This window comes from Antechinus flavipes, chromosome 6 (assembly GCF_016432865.1).
Source record: "Antechinus flavipes isolate AdamAnt ecotype Samford, QLD, Australia chromosome 6, AdamAnt_v2, whole genome shotgun sequence".
NCBI classification, from domain to species: domain Eukaryota; kingdom Metazoa; phylum Chordata; class Mammalia; order Dasyuromorphia; family Dasyuridae; genus Antechinus; species Antechinus flavipes.
In genome coordinates, this window is record NC_067403.1 from 149548553 (window position 1) to 149569579 (window position 21027).

General features: G+C 34.4%; 1 protein-coding gene across 2 annotated transcripts in view; it reads right to left on the reverse strand.

Moving 5' to 3' along the window:
- Positions 1–21027, reverse strand: part of STPG2 (sperm tail PG-rich repeat containing 2) — a 686155-nt gene that overhangs the window by 537507 nt on the left and 127621 nt on the right. For both annotated transcript variants that reach the window (XM_051967542.1, XM_051967543.1), the window contains exon 9: positions 8941–9101. In XM_051967542.1, coding sequence (XP_051823502.1) covers positions 8941–9101 — 161 coding nt within the window. The remainder of the gene's footprint in view (positions 1–8940; positions 9102–21027) is intronic.

Below are 21027 nucleotides of genomic sequence, written 5' to 3' on the forward strand. Positions count from 1 at the left end.
ATCCAGCTTGGTAGTTATTTCAGTCAACCAATCAACTAGTTATTTATTAATTTATTAATTTACCATATGCTAAAAACTATATTAAGTGCAGGGATACTAACCAAAAATAAGTGTCACCCCTTCCCTCGAGGAGCTTACATTTTCATAAGGCAGATGACATTTGTAAATCAGAACATACAGGATTACTACAGAATAGATGAAAGATAATTTAAGAAGGTATGCCATTAGCCTAGGAAATGCCTCTTGGAGGAGTTGGCTCTTAATTTGAGAATTAAAAGTAGTCAAGAATTCTAAGATAGTTAGATAGATGGATTGATCAATCTGAGGATTTATAGGTAAGCAAGCAACAACAATCTCTACCCTCAAGGAATTTACAGTCTAACAGAAGACAACACATAGAGGAAAGATGAAAAGGGGTTTAGATACTATGTGATAGCTAGATGCTAATGTCAAGATCATTAATGGGAGCTTCTTTCTGAGCAACATATGATAGAAAAATCATCTATCAATGTAATGGGCTGAGGCTTGAGTTGATGCACTGAGGTCCCAAGCACATCAGGCTAAATAGTAATTGGACCATACTCTATTAATATATATGCTTGGAGAAAGAATGGCCCCTGCCCACTCTTTGTGCAAGTCCTGATGTGTTGTATAGGAAATGACGTTTTTGGTGGGTGGAGGCAGGGGAGTAGAAAGGGAAACGGAAAGAGAGACTGCTGGCTGGTGTCTTGGCATAGCTGCTCACATTGCTATCATGACTGCCCTTCATCCCCAATCCCCTTTTCACTTGCAATCCCCCTTCACCTCTGCTAACTGGCTTCCTATCTCAGCTACCCATATTGTTATCGCAATCCTTCTTCACCTCTAGTGAGAATAAAGATTGAAGATTTTTCCTTTAACCTGAATTCCTGACTCCAGCTGATTTTAAATATGTGGTCATCACATATCAGAATGTAGAGTAGTTGCAGGGAAAGAGTTCAAGGCTCAAGTGGGAAGAAGATGAGGATTATCATGTCAAGAGTGGCATAATTATGGTTTGGAGCTAATGGGAGAATAGCATTTCAGAAATAGGAAATAATCAGTGTAGAGTCATGAAATCAGGAGATAAAAGTATCAATTTTAAGGAATATTGAGTAGTGTAATACAGCTAGACCAAAGAATGCATGCAAGGGCGTAAAAAAGGGTCAAATTGTGAAGTGTTTTACATGGCAAGGGACTTTATATTTGGTCCCAGAGATAATAAGGAATCACTGGAATTTACCGAATATGAACATGGGGGTGATGTGGTCAGATATAGACTTAAGGGAAATTATTTTGGCAGCTAAGTGGAACATAAATTAAAGGAGAAATTTCACATTAGGAAATTAAATACAACACTACTGTAATGGTCCAGTCATAAGGTGATAAGGACCTGAAATGTGGTAGTGGTGAAATAAGGGGAGAAAAGATGGCATATGTGAGAGATATTGCAGAAAAAAAGAAATTATAAGATTAAGTAATTAATTCTATATATGGAATGAGAAAGATAAGAAAGTCAAATATGATACCAATATTGGAATTCTGAGTGAATTGAAAGGTAGTGATCTCCCGAAATGTACCAGGAAGATTCAAAGAGAGGAAAGTGTGGGAAAAAGAATAATGAGTTTTGTTTTAGATATTTTGAAAGAGACATGACTATGAAACAGTCAATTTGAGATGAGATCGGAACCTACTGACTCCAACTGAACCACATCATAGAGTCTCTTGATAACCATTAGTTCCTTTTTCTAGACTATGTATTTTTATTTGTCTGAGATAACTTTCCAGGAATTTAAAATGGTAAATACTGAATTTTTTTCCTGTGGGATCAGGATATGAAAGAATGGGCACAGATACCAATCAACATTTTAATTCCTCAAATGATCACTAAGTTTTGAATAATCAGAAGTGATTTTTCTTAAGTCATCAGGCTAGAAAAATGGGGGACTAATGGCACAAACAAAAAGAAATTATTAGAATTAAGAGGCTAATTCTAAGAATTTCCCTTGACAACATGAAGTGGAATAGCACTTCAGACTTTAAAAATGTAGATCTACACTCTCCATGTGGAGATAATGGATTCATTCATTCAACTTGTCTTTGTTGAATTACAATTTTTCAATTTTGACAAATAGATGATGTTTCCAAAATTAGAAAAAGGTTGTTAATTAAGTTAATTCCCATTATTAAGTGAAAATTTCACCAAAGTAGATGCTGTTAGATGCTCATAATTTAATTCAATAATATCACTGATATAGTAATTGAAAAATAGGGTTCATAGACATGGTAAATACCGAGGCATCACTGCATAAACTGAGCACTATCTTTGTATTTTTGATATAGCCAAATCTAATCTCATCATTTGCCTAAATTCAAACTAATTTGTATGATATCCTTGAACATCTAATTTAATACTGATATACCTGTCAAACGATGGGGATAAACCATCAGAAAATGTCATTGTCTCAATCTTGCCCCTCTATATCTGTCAATCATTGGAAACCAACAGGTCACATATCCTTCTAGTTGAAATCTAGATTATCTTGATTTAATATAACTTGCGTGATTTATCATATAGTCTAGCCATAACTATTAACTAAATATTAAAATACATTATACACGATTAGAATTTTTAAACAGCATGAGTTCTAAGTAGATATGCTTTCTATACCCTTTCAAAAATTATTTCACCATTATTATTCTCAATACTCATATTTCAGAATTCCATATCTTAATCTTGTGTATTATTAATATACAGCAAAAGTATAGTTACATCCTCCACCTCCATTCTATTTTTAACAACCTAAAGTAATTCACCCTTCAAATGGCTTACATTTAAAATCCACCTCTATTCAGACTATAAACACTGAGAATGCTTTCATTGGTATTTTTATCCTAATATCCTTTATAAGTGTTAATTCAAAAACAGAAAAATTAATCTTTTCTGAAGCTTTATGTGAAAAATTACAAATCTAGACAATCTTAGCTAGAATAATTTATATGATATTCAGTTAGAAGTTGGGTGTTAATATATATCTCCTGAAGTATAAAAATCACTTATCTTTGCAATATTTCTATTGACACTATTATTTTCATGTGTGTGATGTGGTCTAGGGAGTTCTTGAACAATTTTTAACTTCTGATGTGTTGATAGGTATTTTTCACTTTAGGAAATTTTTTATAAATTGGCATACTGATAAAAAGTTATAACCATAGTTATATAGATATGAATCTTCAGTCAACAAATAAAATAAAGATATTTATAGTAAAGAGTAGTGCTTTTTTTCCCTATTCCTTCACATTTTAGTGAATCTTCTTATTTTTAAGCTAGATGACAGGCTGCTCAAAATAATGAACAATTAGCATATACCTGCTTTAAAATGAGCAGGCATTTTTGGAATTACATTTCCCAGAGGAATCACAGTGAAATATATCTACTCTCTGTTTAAAAATGACTGAAACTAGATAGTTGCAATTCAGTGAAGACTAGTCTTGAGGAATACTTAAAATACATACATATACATGTATATGTATGTATTTTAAGTATATATATTTCTGTGGCCCAGAATGGGCTTTAAAAGGAAAAGATAAGAAGGGAACAACATAAGTTGTCAGGAGCCAAAAAGTTTGCATTTATTTAAAAGCCATTTTGATATTTACTTTTTAAGACATCTCCATATTACTTATTTCTCGACATCCCTTCTTATCTTTTCCTAAAAGAGAAAAAAATATAAGAGAAAAAAACCTAGAAAAAATTTAAATGTATTCTTTGCACTCAAATATCATATTGCACCCAAATTACTCAGTAATTAATAAGGTGATTATATCATATCTCCACACAGATATATTATTATAGCTTGTTGTCCTTTTGGTTTCCATATTACGAAGCATCTCTCATTTGTGCTATGTCTTTTTTATATTCTTTTAGGTATTACTACATACCATTTTTTTCCAAATTATTTCCCAAGAAATATATTTTCCATTTAAAATCTATTTTTGTTGTCTTCTGTTTTTTTACTCTTTGAATGTTCCCTTTTCTTATTTTCATTCTCTTTTCCAGTATACCCACCATATTTCTTTCTCTCTTTTATCATCTCAAATTTCATTTAGTCATTATTACTTTCTTTACTTATTTATTGTGAAGATGCTAGAATAAAAAACAATCCTAATCATTATAAGCACCAAGTAACATTTCTTCAGCCAATTAGATTGTTTTAAATTAATTTTTAGGGTTTGCCTGATTCTTTAACTTTTTAAAGCCCATTAGATGTATTTTATGTAAATAAACAGCAGTTCACCAAATCAGTTATGGAAGACTTCCACTTTGGAGTTCAATCATTCAAGAGTTAGAGCTAAAAGTGAAGGAAGAAAGCAGACCCCTGAAAAGAAACCCTCTTGGGAAGCAGGATATAGAATTTGCTTACCTCCCTCATTCTAAACAGAGGAAAGACAGATACACATCCTTAGGGATCATGACTGTTCAACTTAAGAGAAGAGTGCTGGCTATGGACTGAAGACACCAGGAGCTCAGCAAAGCAGTAGGCCCAGCCCAGGTTCATACTTGAGGAGGCTGAAGAAGACCTCTACAAAGGACTTCTAGTATCGGGGAGTTCTGCTATATGTATATCCTACATGTATAAACCACTGTCACTGGTGAGAAAGTGTACCCCAGGTTTTAGGCAGGAGGGAAGTTTTATACTAACTGTTCATACTAAACCATTTAGCAACTGCTTTTGTTAGAAGCTAATTAAAGACTGATGGTAAACAACAATAAAGTAAGGGCTTGTGATAGAAGTAGCTATCCAAAGGGTTATCCTTAGAACACTAAAAGCAAATTTCCTTCTGGCCTTCAAACTTTTGAGAACAAGTTAGAAGGAAGAGACTCAGAGGGGACTTTACAGTAGTATATGTAATGCTGTCTCCCTAACAGAAATTCAGGCTCCTTGGGGACACAAGCTGTTCTCTTTTTTTCCATTCCAGTATCCATCCGGGTTTTGCACATATTAGGCACTTTTTAATGCTTGATGACTGATTAGCATAAAAAGTAAATATGGATCTTTACTTTTAGGAAAATTTGAAAATGTAAAAGAAGTTTTGTAATTCCTTAAAGGCAATCTAGTCCATCCTCCTTTACCTGTACATTTTTTACTTTAGTACATTCATTTGTACTGTTTTTACAGATAAAGAAACTGAGAGAAACAGAGTTAAGTGATTTTGCCCATGATCATACAACTAGTAAGTACCTGCAGCTGGATTTGAACTCAGGTCTTCCTGTTAATTAAGTTGGAGAAGGAAATGACAAACTATTCCATATCTTTACCAAGAAAATGTCAAAGAAGGTAACAAAGAGGCAGACATGACTGAAACAATGACTTCCTGACTCCAAGTCTAGTGCTTTATCCAATGCATCACTGAGCTTCCCTATCAAAATATATATGGATATATAAATATATACATTTATATAGATATATGAATTCATATATCTATATCTATAGATATAGCTACAGATATCCACGTGGATATGTGTATACATACACATATATACATTGTCATGTGTGTTTTATTCATATGGATATGTGTGTATATTTACGTATGTGTGCATGTGTGTGTAGACACACATGTGTGTGCATGTGTGTATGGACACACATGTGTGCATATAAATGAATTCTAAATTCATTTTGTAATCTGGAAAACAGATACTCTTCTTTAACTTAGTGTTTTCTTGACATGTAGTCCAGCCAAATTATACTTAGAGGACATGTATTTTCTTTTAAGAGTTTCTCTAATGCTTTGCTTGATGCAAAAAACAAGATACAATCCACAAATAAGAACAACTGGTGAAAATCATCCTCAAAAAATTTCTCTTTAATTCTTCTAACTCTATACTGGATCTCCTCCATAATAGTGGTAAACCTTTGAAAAGTATATTTTTTTGCTTTCGTTTATATCTTGTCTGTTGCTTATCATCAGAGGATAATTGAACAAAGTTACCTTTGTTGTTAATAACTTTCAAGAATTCTTAACCAATTTTGATATACAGACAAGAAATACCTTACTGGAAAAAGAGCCCCATACCACAGTAATTGTTCCACTGAATCAAATGTTTTTTTTTTTTCAAATGGTATTTGCTGTTTTTACATAACATTTATTTTTGAATATTCCTCTCTCTGACACCTACCCAGTGTGTCATGGTTATTTTCACAATGATTATCCTCTCAGGAGCTCTGTATTATAAGATGATCAACTGTCCCCTACAATTATGCTTTCTGTATTCTTTGGATGTATGATAAAAACCAACTCTACTAATTCCTTTATTTGTGTCTTCAAGAGAAACTTTTGAGCCATCCTTCCAAGTACCTGTAATTTCCTTCTGTGTTCTGATGGCAAAAAAGCAAGAATATCAAGATTCATACAATTTAGTTCCTCTAGTTCACTCAATTGAGCATGAGACAAGGAATGCCCATGACAATTCAGATAAAGAATATCAAGGGGTAATGATGATTTAGAAAACAGATATGTTAATGGTTATAATGGTCTAAAAATTATGTGATTCTTCACCCTCTTCCTCCTTTTTCATCATGCTGCCACCCATCACTAAAGGAGCAAAATAAAGTTACACAGGACTGAGCAGTATTTTCTCCTTTTCCTCTTTTTATGGATTGTCAAAGCAAGGAATTCATCAACAAGTGACAAATCCACTAATAATGAGCCTCTTCATATTTAACTAGGTTGGCTGAAAAGCAGACACCTTTCATGGCATCTTCATTCTATATTCTAATCCACATTTAGAGCCATCTTCAAAAAGCAACAAAAAAACTTATGTTTAAAGACAAATTCCAAAATAATATTACAATTAAGTTGTTTTTCATGTTCTACCACTCCTAAAAAAGTTGTAAATTAACTATTTTCAACAGACATTGAAATACCGTGAAAAAATTTCCATTAGCCTAAAAAGTATCAGTATTATCAAGCAGAAAAATATTCTGGCGAAAATTATAACAAATTACAAAAGAACTAACAAGCAGTAAATATGAGGAAGATAATACATAGTTTAGATTAAGTATGCAATTGTCATTACTATTATAATTGTATTTGGTAAAAATACAGTTTGGAAAATATGTTTGTAGTCTTCTTGGCAAGCCCTAAAATCCAAAATGACAGCCATCTAATTTGATTCATTTTATTGTTTCAATTATGTATTATAAGAAGTTAAAGCTAAGTGAAAATAATTAAAATAGTATTTAAAGAAAGTGCCAAAGTGGTGAATATGATAATTTTCCTCAATTAAAATCTCAAACACATACTCTCCAGCCCCTTTAATTTCAGAGACTGAGGTGATACAGGGAGAGTATGTCTTTGAGGTATTGTGAGAAATACTCTTCCTAATCTTTGCTCTTCCTAAATCTTTGAGGTAAATGTCTTTTTACAAAAACTAATTTATATTATGTGGTGAAATGGAATGGGGGCTGGGCACTGATGCCAAAGAATGAGAGAACTCAGTTCTTGAGAGTTCAAGCTGATAACAGAGAAAAGCCCAAACCCCTGAAGAATACCCTAAGATACATATTTATGGGACATAAAGTAATTACTGCTCATTCTAAAAGAAGACAAAACCATGCTACTACATAAGGTATAAATGTATCCACATATACATATATATGTATGTATGTATGCTAACACAAAAGAATTATAATATAAAGAGCTCTCACCCAAGGTTTCATCTCTAAATCCAACAAAGCCCCATACCTATGGCCATCATTATCATTAAACTCACCTGTTTTATGACTGAGGTAGGCAGCAAGCACTGGCACTGCCAGTCTGGCACTCACTAACTGTTGTGACCCTGGGCAAATTATGTAACATCTGTCTGCTTCAGCACTTATCCGATAGGAGGTTGTGAGAATTGAATGAGATACCGATAGATACCAGGAGATACTTAATAAGCAGCTGTCCCTTTCGCCTCCTTCTCTCTTGCCCTCCTCTATGGTAATGATTCTGCTAGGACACGCAAGTGGGAAGTGCTAATACAAAAAGTAAACCCAGGGGAAAAGAGCCTTCTGCCCCCCTTTCCCTTTCCCCCTCTTCCTTCCTCAAAGTTTCATCCAACTTGGTATAACTTGGACAGGGAGGAGGAGGCCGCCTTGCTCCATTTCAAGGCTGGGGCTACTCGGAGCCCAAGCCCTGCAGATGATAGCTACCAAAAGGCCCAAAGGAGTAGACTATATTATAAAGAAGGCCCCTTTTTGGGGAGGCGGGTGATGCTAAACTGGAACTAGTTTATACAAAAGATCTCAAAGTAGAAACATGATCTCTCTCCTTCGTATTAGTTTATGGTGAAAGAACAATTCTCTGAGGTTTGGAGGAATAGTGGGGGCCAAGGTAAAGTAGCGTCACTTCACCATGTCAGCACACAGGTTCAGGGCAAGCCTGAATGTTGGCTAGAATAAGAGCTGCAGCTAAATGTTTCAGTGGATAGTATTTCTTGAGTCAGGAAGACAAATCTTCCTGAATTCAAATTTGGCCTCAAAACACTTTCTAGCTTGTGACACTGGGCAAATCGCTTAACCTGTTTACTCATTTCCTCATCTGTAAAATGAGCTGGGGAAGTAAATGACAAACCACTCCAATATCTTTGCCAAAGTACTATCAAAAGGGATAACAAAGAGTTGCTCATGACTAAAAATGCCTGAACAAGAAAAAAGATTGAGTGTCAATTCGTTCCAGTTCTATACCTGAACTACCAGACAAGTCTAACATAAAATACAAACTGCTTTCATTTTATTTGTAAATATATTTCTAAGACATTTTTTCTATGCCCCAAGGAGTCTTAAAATTAAGTATTACTAAAATAACAACTTGATATACCAATGGATTTCAAAATACTGTTTTGTCTTCTTTTAAACAATAATAGGCTCAGATTACCTGATAATCAACTGGCCCAGGAAGTCCATATTCTTCTTCTTTAATCAATTGGCATTTTCGAGGAGTAGAAGATCCAAATGCACTTTTCTTTGTTCCCTCCACATAAGAACTTTTCACAGGATCAAATGAAATATTTTTTGAAATATCATAACACCCAGGACCTAGAAACACATTCCAAATTTTTAAGCTATAACATGTTTTAATTGCTGTTTTAGAAATGAATAATGATATGAAAAGTTTATTAGGGGAAAAATCTTGAGGATATATTTAAATAAATGATAATTTATTCAATTAGAAATACTGCATATCTTTAAAGCACATACAGCTACACATGCCTCTTCAATAACAGTAATCATTTCTGTATGTAATTATGAGTTAGTCAGAAATAAGTTATTTTGTGAAATATCCTTATAGTCCTGGAATTCAAATTTCAAAAGTTCCCTGTACTCTTCCTCTGATCAGACAATTCCTCCCAGAACACCCATTTAACGGGGACACCCAGGCTACTTTCCTTTGGACTCTTCTCCATGGCCCAGAGAAATACAATGTCAATTACCCATCAAATTTAGAATAATTCAATCTAACCAATAAATTCAACATTTCCTCAAATATAGTGAATTGTGGCTATAACTTCTATTTAACTTTTACCATGTAACTTTGGCATATCTTTTATTTGTCAAATAACAAATTTGTATCTTGTTCTTGATTATGAAGAATTGGGTTTAACAAACTTGATCAATTTAAAAGTTGCAATGCTATTTTATTAAGGAAAATAGGGATAAAAGACCTTTATGATATGTCATACTATTTATCTTTGAGCCAAGAGGCTCACTCATATAAGACAAGAAAATAAGTATACCATTATTTATGTCATCCCTAAAACAAATCAGTAAAGTTCAAATAATATGCTGTAAAATAGTTACATAACATTTTACCATTTACAAAGTGTTTCATGTTGCTTTTCTCATTTGACCTTATGACAGGTATGTAATGCAGATACCTAAGTTATTTACAAATGAAGAAACTAAGAATCAGAAAGGTTAAGTAATTTTCCAAAAATCATAAGGCTGTAAAATGCCACTATTATTAGGATTTGGATATTTTGACTCAAATACAATGTTAATTTTATTTTATCATGTGGCCATTTCTTTTTGATACCTTCTTTTCTTTACATTCTTGGCTAGAAATACATCTTTTGTTTTCAGGCCTGAACTAGGCAATTCTAGGCATTCAAGCTCAAGAGTTAAAATGCAATGAGAAACTTATGCAGTATAAAATACAATAAAACTCTAATCACAACAAATTAAAGAATACAACTTTTACTCCAAAGGGATATAAAATGCTACTTTCCAAAAGGCAGCAGAAAAGCTAAATTTCCCCCCGTCCCCTAGCCTTAAAGAAGCACTTCAGTAAATCTGCTGTGACCCAGTATATTGGGTTTGGGGTAAGGATTGCGAAAATAATGGGAAGTGAGATGAAGAGGGTGAGAACAAAAAGGAAAGTTAAAAGACTGGCTCTAGTTGCTTCAGGAGCATAGATTCAACCTTGCTGTCAGTCCTGTTTGAGCACCATCTCCAACAGTTCTTCCCCTAAAATATCCATATGAAACAATCATAGTTGCTACTATACTTGTTTTTGGTTTCACCTTTCAGGATACAAATGGGCCCTGGAAAGATGAATCAGCACATCTGATTAGTGAGGTACAGAAATCTTAGTTTCATTGTCTTTCAGTTGTTAGTGTGAAACTAAGAGAAAAAAAAAAGATCCAGGCAATAAGAAAGGAAAGATAGGTGACCACAATCACAGGGTTGGGAATTTATAAGGCCCATAACAGAAGTTATGGTGAACTTTGGGAGTTGAGACAGATTGCTCCCCTCTCCCAAAAAATGGAAATCAAAATCTGATATGTAATTGTTGAATTTACTGGGTGAGAGTGAAGAACTCTCAGAATTCTACTATTCCCCTTTTGCTACTTGCTGGGATCTAACTTGTAGAAATTATCTATTACTGTTGTAGAACCCAACAGGGAAATGCATACCAATCTTAAAAGGAAACTTCTCAATCCTCTTAGAACCAGAGAGCAAAGTAAAACAGAAAGAAAAAAATGCATTTACTCAAAAAAAACCCAAATGAAAATTCTAAGGAATATTTTAGACAAAACCTTGAATTTCCATGTCAAGAGGAAAAGTAATATAAGCACCCAAAAGAAAGAATTCAAGTACTAAAGAACCACAGTAAGGATTACATATGATATAAAAGCTACTGCTACAAAAAATAGAAAGCTTGAAATAACGATATACCAGAAGGCAAAGAAAGGTTTACAGCCAGAGCTGGGTATAATTCTACAAGGTTAAAATGATCCTTTCATAAGAAAGAGAACTTCCAATAGAGTTCTAAGCCTAAAGTCGGGAAGACCTGAGTTCAAATCCAGCCTCAGACACTTACTAGCTATGGGATCTTGGTCAAGTCATGAGACTTGTTAGCCTCAGATTCCTCATCTGTAAAATGAGCCGGAGAAGGAAATGACAAACCACTTCAGTATCTTTGTTAAGAAAACCTCAAATGGGATCATGAAGAATTAGACGCAACTGAAAAACAACTAAACAACAGGTGTCAAAATATTAAAAAAGTAAACATAACAGATCATAAGGGAAAAACAAAACTAAACTCCTTATATTCTAAGAAGAGGAGAATATTTATGTGTCATATTGTCCCCTTTGTCCAATTTTCATCAGGTCATAGAGGGCATCTAATTGACAGAAGACTTCAGAATGGTTCTGCTATGTCTTTATGATCTTAAAACAATAGAAAAAGAAGTTAAGAAGAATATACTAGTTGAAGAAATAGCAAGGGAAAAGAGAATCTCACTAATGAGACTGCACAAATAGAAATATATACAAATAAGGAAAAATTAAGAGTATAGCTAACACTGGAACCTCACACTCATGGGAAATGATCAAAGGAAGGACGAAAACATGTACATACAAATACAGACACACACAGAGTTTGGTACAGAAATATATTACATTCAACATAGTAATATGAGGAAAAGGAGAGAAGAGAGAATTAAAAGGAAGACAGATTTAAAAACTCAAAAGATGTAGAAAACCAGTTATAGTCCTTTTTGGAATGACAAAATATTGGAAACTAAGGAGTACTTAAGAATGGGGGAATGATTAAACAAATTATAGTATATGAATATTTTAAAATACTACGTGCAAAAAGAAATGATGAGGGTATGTCCAGAGAAACCTGGGAAGAGTTGTATAAATTGATGTGGAGTGATGTAAGCAGAACCAGGAAACAACTTTACACAAAGACATTGACATTGAAAACAATTTTGAAAGTCTTGATTAACCTCAATTTTAGAGAATTAAAAATAAAATATAACACACAACTCCTAATAAAGAGATAAAAGACTCAGAATGCAAAAAAAAAAACCACATATGCACATGTGACATAGCCAATGTTCTTCCTTCTTATTGAAGGTAGAGAAACAATATAGAAGGAGAAATGGTAGCTTTTTTGTTGATTAAAAAATTAAAATTCTATTTTAAAAAGAATAATGATAATAATCATGGATACAACATACATGCATTAGTATGCCTATCTTTTATACAACTGCCTCTATCACTGATTCTCTTTTATCAAAACTGTCATTTTGCTAGGTGTGATGTGATTGGGGGAGCAGGACTCACCTTAGCAAATTTCTCTAATAAAGATCTGATGTCCATTGAGAACTGATGTAAATATAAGAATAAAATCATAATAGATAAACAGGCAATGTAGTTCACAAAATCTGGAAGTAAAAGTATCAACAAAGATATGACAAAATGTTTTAAAAAATTAATAACAAAAGAAATTCAAATTAAAACAATGCTGAGATTGTACCTCATGGACCAACCAATTGGCAAAGATGACAAAAGAGGAACATGACAATTATTGAAGATGCTGTGGAAAGTTATCCATAGTAACATACTACTAGTATAACTGTTATATAGTTCAACTATTCTGGAAAAAAAATTGATATACAAAAAAAAGTCACAAGTCATTAAATTTTGCAAAACCTTTGACCAGTCATAATACCTATCCATAAGTAATTTTTTAAAATAGGAAAATGATGCCTGTGAACAAAAATAGTTATAGCAACACTTTTTGCAATAATAAAAAACTGAATAGTTGAATAAATAATAAATTATTCCATACTAATAAAATAGAATAGTATCATTTCATAAGAAATGGTGACAACGTCAGATTCAGGGAAAAAACAGTGAAGACTACAGTAAACTAGTTCAAAATAAAGTGAACATAATCAGAAAAACAATTTATACAGTCCACCCAGGATTGTAAAGGAAAATAACTATAAAAAATTAAATCTGCACTGGCCAATCATAAATTAAGAATGATGATGAAACTCCAAGGAGCCAAAATGGTAGAGTAAGCAGTGAATTGCTGTAACTCTTCCATGTTCACCTCCAGTCAACCATAAAATAGCACACAAGACAGGTCCTAGTGTAGTGGAATCAGCAAAGAGATGTGGTGAAACAATCTAGCCCAGAAAACTTAGAAGATCCACAAGAGGGGTCTGTTTCACTTGGGAAGAAAGAGTGCAGTCCAGGATAGGAAGCTGCCCAACAAGTCACAAGTCCCACTTCAGCAAACCAGCAGGAGATCCTGAGCCCCAGTGTGGTGGAAGGAACAAATGCCCACACCAGAATCCCCCATATGCCTTGGCAAAACCTGGGGAGTTGGCAGATTCCAGTCCTGGGAACCTCCTTGTTCTTCAGCAGGCTCCAGGCAAGCAGGCTTTCAAAGCTGTCAGACTACCATGTGCTTCAATGTAGTTTCAGGAAAATGCAGAAACTCCCCACTAGGGCTCAGCACATGCCAGTCATCACCACTAGGACCCAAGTTTAGTACTGGGTAAGCTACCAGATCCCTACAGCCATTCCCAAACTGTTCAGTGCAGCACCAAACAGAAGGGTCCCCTCCTTAGGACTCAAGTAGTACAACAAAACAAACATCTAGTACCTGCAAGCAACTGGCACAAGAAGCCTGTGATAGTATTTCTTCTACATTTCAAATTTAAAAGAAAGGGAAAAGATTAGGGAGAAAGAGGCCTTAGGGAGAAAGAGACAGAGACACAGAGAGACAGAGACAGATGGGCAAAAAAAAAGGAATCTGACCATAGGAAGTTATTATATGAGGAGAAAACCAAGATACAGACTCAGAAGAGAACAGTGTCAAAACACCTATGGGCAAAGCCCCAAAGAAAAACAGGAAGTGGTCTCAAGCTCAGAAAGAACTCATAAAAGAGCTCAAAAAGGAGCTTAAAAATCATATAAAAGAGGTAGGAGAAAAACTGAGAAAAGAATGTGAGTGATGCAAAATAATAATTTTTTTTAAAGAGTCAACAGCTCGGAAAAGTGCTTAAAAAGTAGAATTAGCCAAAAGAAAAAAAGTTACACAAAAATCCACCAAAGAAAACAACTCCTCAAAAAGTATAACTGATCAAATGGAAAAAAAAAGAGTAATGCAAGAAAATTAAGAAAAAAATCAATATCTTGGTAAAGGAAACATAAAAAAATGCTGAGAATGATAAAAGAGGTACAAAAATCCAATGAGAAGAATGCCTTAAAAAGCAGAATTGATCAAATGGAAAAAGAGGTGCAAAAGTTCACTGAATAAAAGAATTTCTTAAAATGGAAAATGGAAAAGGAGGTACAAATGCTCACTGAAGAAAATAATTTCTTAAAAATTAGAATTGGGAGCTGGATTCTTGGAGATGATAGTCTCATTCAGCCCTGGGACCAAACATGGATCTATTTGGTCCATGTAAATCTCTCCCTTTTATATATAAACTATTAAATTGTTCTCTAATCTCTATCTTGCTCAGTTTCTCTGGCATTACATTTTGGGTTTTTTTGGGTTTTTTTAATAACTTTTTATTGATAGAACCCATGCCAGGGTAATTTTTTACAGCATTATCCCTTGTATTCACTTCTGTTCTGATTTTTCCCCTCCCTCCCTCCACCCCCTCCCCCAGATGGCAAGCAATCCTTTACATGTTGAATAGGTTACAGTATAACCTGGATACAATATACGTGTGCGGAACCGAACAGTTTTCTTATTGCACAGGGAGAATTGAATTCAGAAGGTATAAATAACCCGGGAAGAAAAACAAAAATGCAAGCAGTTTATATTCATTTCCCAGTGTTCTTTCTTTGGGTGTAGCTGCTTCTGCCCATCTTTGATCAATTGAAACTGAATTACTGGCATTACATTTTGGAGACTTGCCAGTGAAATGTTAGAAAAAGAGCAGGATTAGAGATAAGAGACTTTCTGGTCTCTGCCTTGGGCATCAGGGTGGCTGCAGATCGGAATTCTTGGCCTGGAGAGGCTGGCCCCCTCTGGATTTTTTTTTCCAGAGCCTCTAGAAAAGAGAGCAGTTTCCAGATACAACAGCCTGATGGTAGACACCCCCATTTCAGCCATAGAAGGGTAAGTCTATCTGGGTACCTTTTGGGATACTATCTGGTTAAGTCTAAAGACCTGTTGTGTTCTGTTCTGTATGCTAGCATCTGGATTTCCAGAATTATGAAATGCTAATGGGCATAAATTCTGGTAGTAGAATCTTCTGGATGCAGGGGACCCTACCTGAGTGTCTAAGACACATCTGTGTGCCAGCTGGCACAACTCTGGGCATTCCAGAGTATAAATCTGGGTGTTTTTTTTAAGACACCATCTGGCTAAAAAAAAAAGGCTCCATTTGGATTATGGGAGAAAAGACTCTGTAAGTGACAACTTCCCTCAGGGTTATTCTTTCCAGATAGCCCCTGGTCTCTGTGTTAAATGTTTTGACTGTGCAGTCTATGTGTGTTCTGTGTTCTGTGTAATTTGTTTGTCTGTTTTGTTAATTTAAGAAGTTTGTTAAGTTTAAAAATAATGATCAAATTTGGGAATTGGTTATTTCAATGTTGCAACTGTACTTAGTATAATTCTAAACTCCAGCTGGAAAAAACATTTGATTAGGAATTTTAGGATGATTCTAAATTTGGGAAATAATTTTACTATTGCCTTTGCATGCCAGATTTGTTCTGAGTATTCTTTTGGACAGTTTTTAAATTGTGGGAAATTTTACTGTTGCCTATGCAGGCTAGATTTAGTTATCTTTAAGTATAAGATCTTAAAAGAATAATAGCTTGTTAAAGTTCTGTTAACTTGCCTGAAAGGGGTCACATGCCTCTAATTAGGTAAAGTATGTAGCAAAAAAGATCTGACTTCTGGTTCTGACTTCTGAAGGCTTCAACTCTGGCCAAGTTGGAGCTTAGAAGAAGTCCACTGGGAATAGTGGCCACAAGGGGCCAGAGGGAGAGAAAGAAACTATGCTGTTTCATTATTTGAAATATGATAGGAAAAGCAGTTTTATATTATTGGGAATTTAAAGCTGTATTTTGGTTCAGAGTTTGTTACCATATTATAACATTGGAAGTTATGCTTTAAATGCAGCTCTGCTAGACATATGGGTTTTATGGAATCTTGCCCCCCTACCCCTCACTGATTTCTGTTACTTTAAAAGTTGGGTGAGATAGGGATCTTTTGTCTTCAAAGGTGAAGATTTAAACTTGCCCCCCACTGCTCTCTGCTACTTCAGGTATGGAGCATCTAGTTAGCCTGGGTTGTGTTTAGTTTGCCTTCCCTCCTCCCTGCCTCTTTGGAGGTGGAGTGGGGGGAAGGGCAACCATGTGGAATCCTTTCCTTTCCCCTCCCTCTAAACTGTTCCAGATGTTTTTTTTTTATCAAATTGTAGCTACCTGCTTCTTGGCTAAAAGAAGCAAACTGATTTGTATAAATATAAGGTTATGGTAAATATCTGTTTAGGATTTATCCTGAAACTGGTTAACGGGATTTGTTATTGGAGATAAAATTTCTTGGGCTTGTAGTCAATATATCCCTACATTGTTTCCTCCTGTAACTGATTTCTGTAATCAGAGTAATGGTCATTAAGGAACTATTAATGCAATTCAATTATGTCATACCTTGCTGTTTCCAATCTGGTTATCTGTAATCATTATACCCTAGATACTTGAGCAAATAAGTATTTAGTCTGGTCATCTATCAGTTACTAGATATTGTGTCTGGATAATTCAAGGTTTTTTTTTAAGGTTTATAACTAATGAGAGGCCACATCTTGTAGCAGTCTTTGTCTTTCTATCTCAGACTGTTCTAACTTTTCTTTGTTAGATTTGTTTTTGTTTCTAGATTTGGTCAAATTACAGATATACTGACTTGCTTCTAGGATCTACATCAAGCTTTGATTGTCAGCACGCCATACTATACCCATCCCTCTCCCTGGACTGAGCATCTCCACCCATCTTCAACAGAAAGTAGTTTTTGAAAAAACCATCGCCCCTGCTCTTGATGTAATTGGGACTGATGGGAGAGTGGGAAAGTGTTAAAATTTTAACTGTATTACTGTGTTTAAGACTTGGGATAGAAATTGTCAAACTTGTGTAACTATTGCTGCTATGTTTGAGGGATTTTTAGTTTGTTATGTATGTGTATATGTATAGGAATTTTGATTCACTCTTGGGATTTATATGTGGAATGATTATTTGATAATTCCTTTCAATGAGAAAAAAAAGAGAGGAAGAAATTGATTAGGAAATTGGGGAAACTGTATTTTCTTAGGCACTTCTGCCCTACCCGCTATGCTACTAGTTTAGATTTCTGACTTGGAAAACAGATCCAGAAGAGAGAATTTAAAACTATCTGAAATCCATGATCAAAAAAAAAAAAGCCTAGACATTATCTTTCAAGAAATTATCAGGTAAAATTGTTCTGATTTTATAGAACCAGAGGATAAAATAGAAATTGAAAGAATCTACTAATCACCACCTGAAAGAAATCCTATAATGAAAACTCCCAGGAATATTACAGTCATATTCCAGATCTCCCAGGTCAAGGAGAAAATATTGCAAACAGCCAAAAAGAAACAATTCAAGAATTAAAAAGTAGCAACTTCTATAAAAAAAAATTTAAATGTTTTTCTCCTGAAGAACTACACTTAGTTTTGCTGGGTAGGTCATTCTCAGCTGTAATTCAAGCTCCTTTGCCTTCTAAAATACCATATTTTGAATCCTTTGATTAATCTGTCTTAAGTGCAAACCCCTCTAGGCTACCTAGGTGTGACTGAATCCTCAACAGGAACCAATGAGACTTTCACCTCCTGGACTATTTGTGGCATCAGGATTTGAGTCAGGAACCTTGGCTGAATGGGAACATCCAGCTGTGCTGCTGAGATGCAACACCTGGTGAGTGTAGAAGCAGTGGGGTAGAGGCACTGCTGACTTAGGCACTTGCAAAAAGAGTGGAGCTCTTGGTTTGGAGTTTCTGTCAGAGTGGAGAGCTGAAGGGAGGAGCTGAAGCACCAATCCTCCACCCCATGATTAGAGGTGCTTACATTAATACCTCTTAATAAAAAAAATGAACCAGCAAAGAAAAAAAGACCACCACCACTGAAACATCTTATGGGGATAGGGAAGACAGAAGAACAGAGGACAACACTTTAGTAAAAACAAACAAACAAACAAAAAACACTATACTACCCCAAAAAGTAATATGAAATGGCTCCCTGTCCAAAGAGAATTTATAAATTTATAAAAGAACTCAAAAAAGAATTCAAAAATCAAATGACAGATATTGAAGAAAAAAACTAAAGAAAAAATTAAAACCACTCGAGAAAAACAAGAAGCTTATAAAAAAAAAAGTTAATCAACTAGAAAACTGGGACATTGATGCATTGTTGGTGGAGCTGTGAACGAATCCAACCATTCTGGAGAGCAATCAGGAATTATGCCCAAAAAGTTATCAATCTGTGCATACCCTTTGATCCTGCAGTGCTACTATTGGGCTTATATCCCAAAGAAATATTAAAGAAGGGAAAGGGAATTGTATGTGCCAAAATGTTTGTGGAAGCCCTTTTTGTAGTGGCTAGAAACTGGAAACTGAGTGGATGCCCATCCATTGGAGAATGGCTAAATAAGTTACAGTGTATGAATGTTATGGAATATTATTGTTCTGTAAGAAATGACCAGCAGGATGAATACAGAGAGGCTTGGAGAGACTTACATGAACTGATGCTGAGTGAAATGAGAAGAACCAGGAGATCATTATACACTTCAACAACAATACTGTATGGGGATGTATTCTTATGGAAATGGATATCTTTGACAAAGAGAAGATCTAATACAGTTCCAATTGATCAATGATGGACAGAAGTAGCTATATCCAGAGAAGGAACACTGGGAAATAAGTGTAAACTACATTTTTGTTTTTCTTCCCAGGTTATTTTTACCTTCTGAATCCAATTCTTCCTGTGCAACAAGAGAACTGTTCAGTTCTGCACACATATATTGTATCTAGGATATGCTATTTCATATTTAACATGTATAAGACTGTTTGTCATCTAGGGGAAAGGGTGGAGGGAGTAAAAGTGAAAAATCGGAACAGAAGTGAATGCAAGGGATAATGTTGTAAAAAAAAAAAATTACCCATGCATATGTACTGTCAATAGTTATAATTTTAAAAATACTAAGAAAAAAAGGAATATTAAAAGTTATGTACCACAAAATGTCAAAAAAAAAAGTTAATTGGGAATTAAATAATCTAACTTAAAGAATGATTGGGTCAAAAAATAAATCACAGAAATAATCAATCATTTCATTAAAGAGAATGAAAACAATGAGACAACAGTCCAGAACTGGTAAAATGCAGCCAATGCAGTATTTAGAGGAAATTTTGTCTTCGAATGTATAGATCAATAAAAGAGCAGATCAATGGACTGGGCATTCAACTAGAAAAGAAAAACAATAGAATCAGAACAAGTTTCAAATTCTCATTTAAACATAAAATTAGTAATGAAGAATCAAAGAAAAGATTAATAAGATAGAAATAAGAAAAACCATTGAACTAATAAAAAAAAACAGGAACTAGTTTTATGAAAAAACAATACCATAGATAAAGCACTGGTTAATTTGATTTAACAAAATAATAAAACCAAATTATTAGTATTAGAAATTAAAAGGAAAAATGTACCACCAATGAAGGTGAAACCAAAGCAATTATTGTGAGTTATTTTGTCCAATTTTTTGTCAATAAGGTTGACAATCTAAGTAAAGTGGACAAATAGTTATAGAAATATAAATTGCCTAGACTAACATAAATGTAAATAGAATACTTAAATAATTCTATTTTAGAAAAGGAATTGGGGGACTGCAAGATAGGGCAGTGGATAGAGCCTTGGCACTAGAATCAGGAGGGCCTGAGTTCAAATCTGGTCTCAGAGCTTTAACACTTCAAAGCTGTGTGACCCTGGACAAATCAATTGCCTCACAAGAAAGGAAGGAAGGAAGGAAAGAAAGAAGGAAAGAAGGAAGGAAGGAAGAAAGGAAAGAAGGAAATAAGGAAGGAAGGAAGGAAGGAAGGAAGGAAGGAAGGAAGGAAGGAAGGAAGGAAGGAAGGAAGGAAGGAAGACAGGTAAGAAATTGAACAAGTCATCAATAAACTCCCTAAGAAAAAAATTCCTAGAACTAAATGGATTTATAAGTGAATTCTATTAAGTAGTATCTATCTAAAATCAAGAGAAAAGCATTTTCTGTAAAGAGGATAAACTTGAAGCCTTCCTTAAAAATCCTGGGTGAAGCAAGGATGCTCATTATTACTACAATTTACAATTACTACAATTACTACAAAGTACTACAAGTACAATTACTACAAATTACTACAATACTCTTTGAAGATAATATAATGGAATACTAAGAGAATCCTACATGATCAACTAAAAAAGTAATTGAAACAATTAACAACTTCAGCCAAGTTGAAGAATATAAAATAAATCTGTATAAATCATCAGCATTTTTACATATTACTAACAAAACCCAGTAGAGTAGCAAGAGATAGAAAGAGAAATTCCATGTCTTCTCTGACTTGCCAAACCCAGACTATAGAAGCTTTTATCAACTAAGCTGACCTGTTGTTGATACTTGCTGCTGCTGCAACTACTAGGAATCAGCTGCTGGTGGTGCT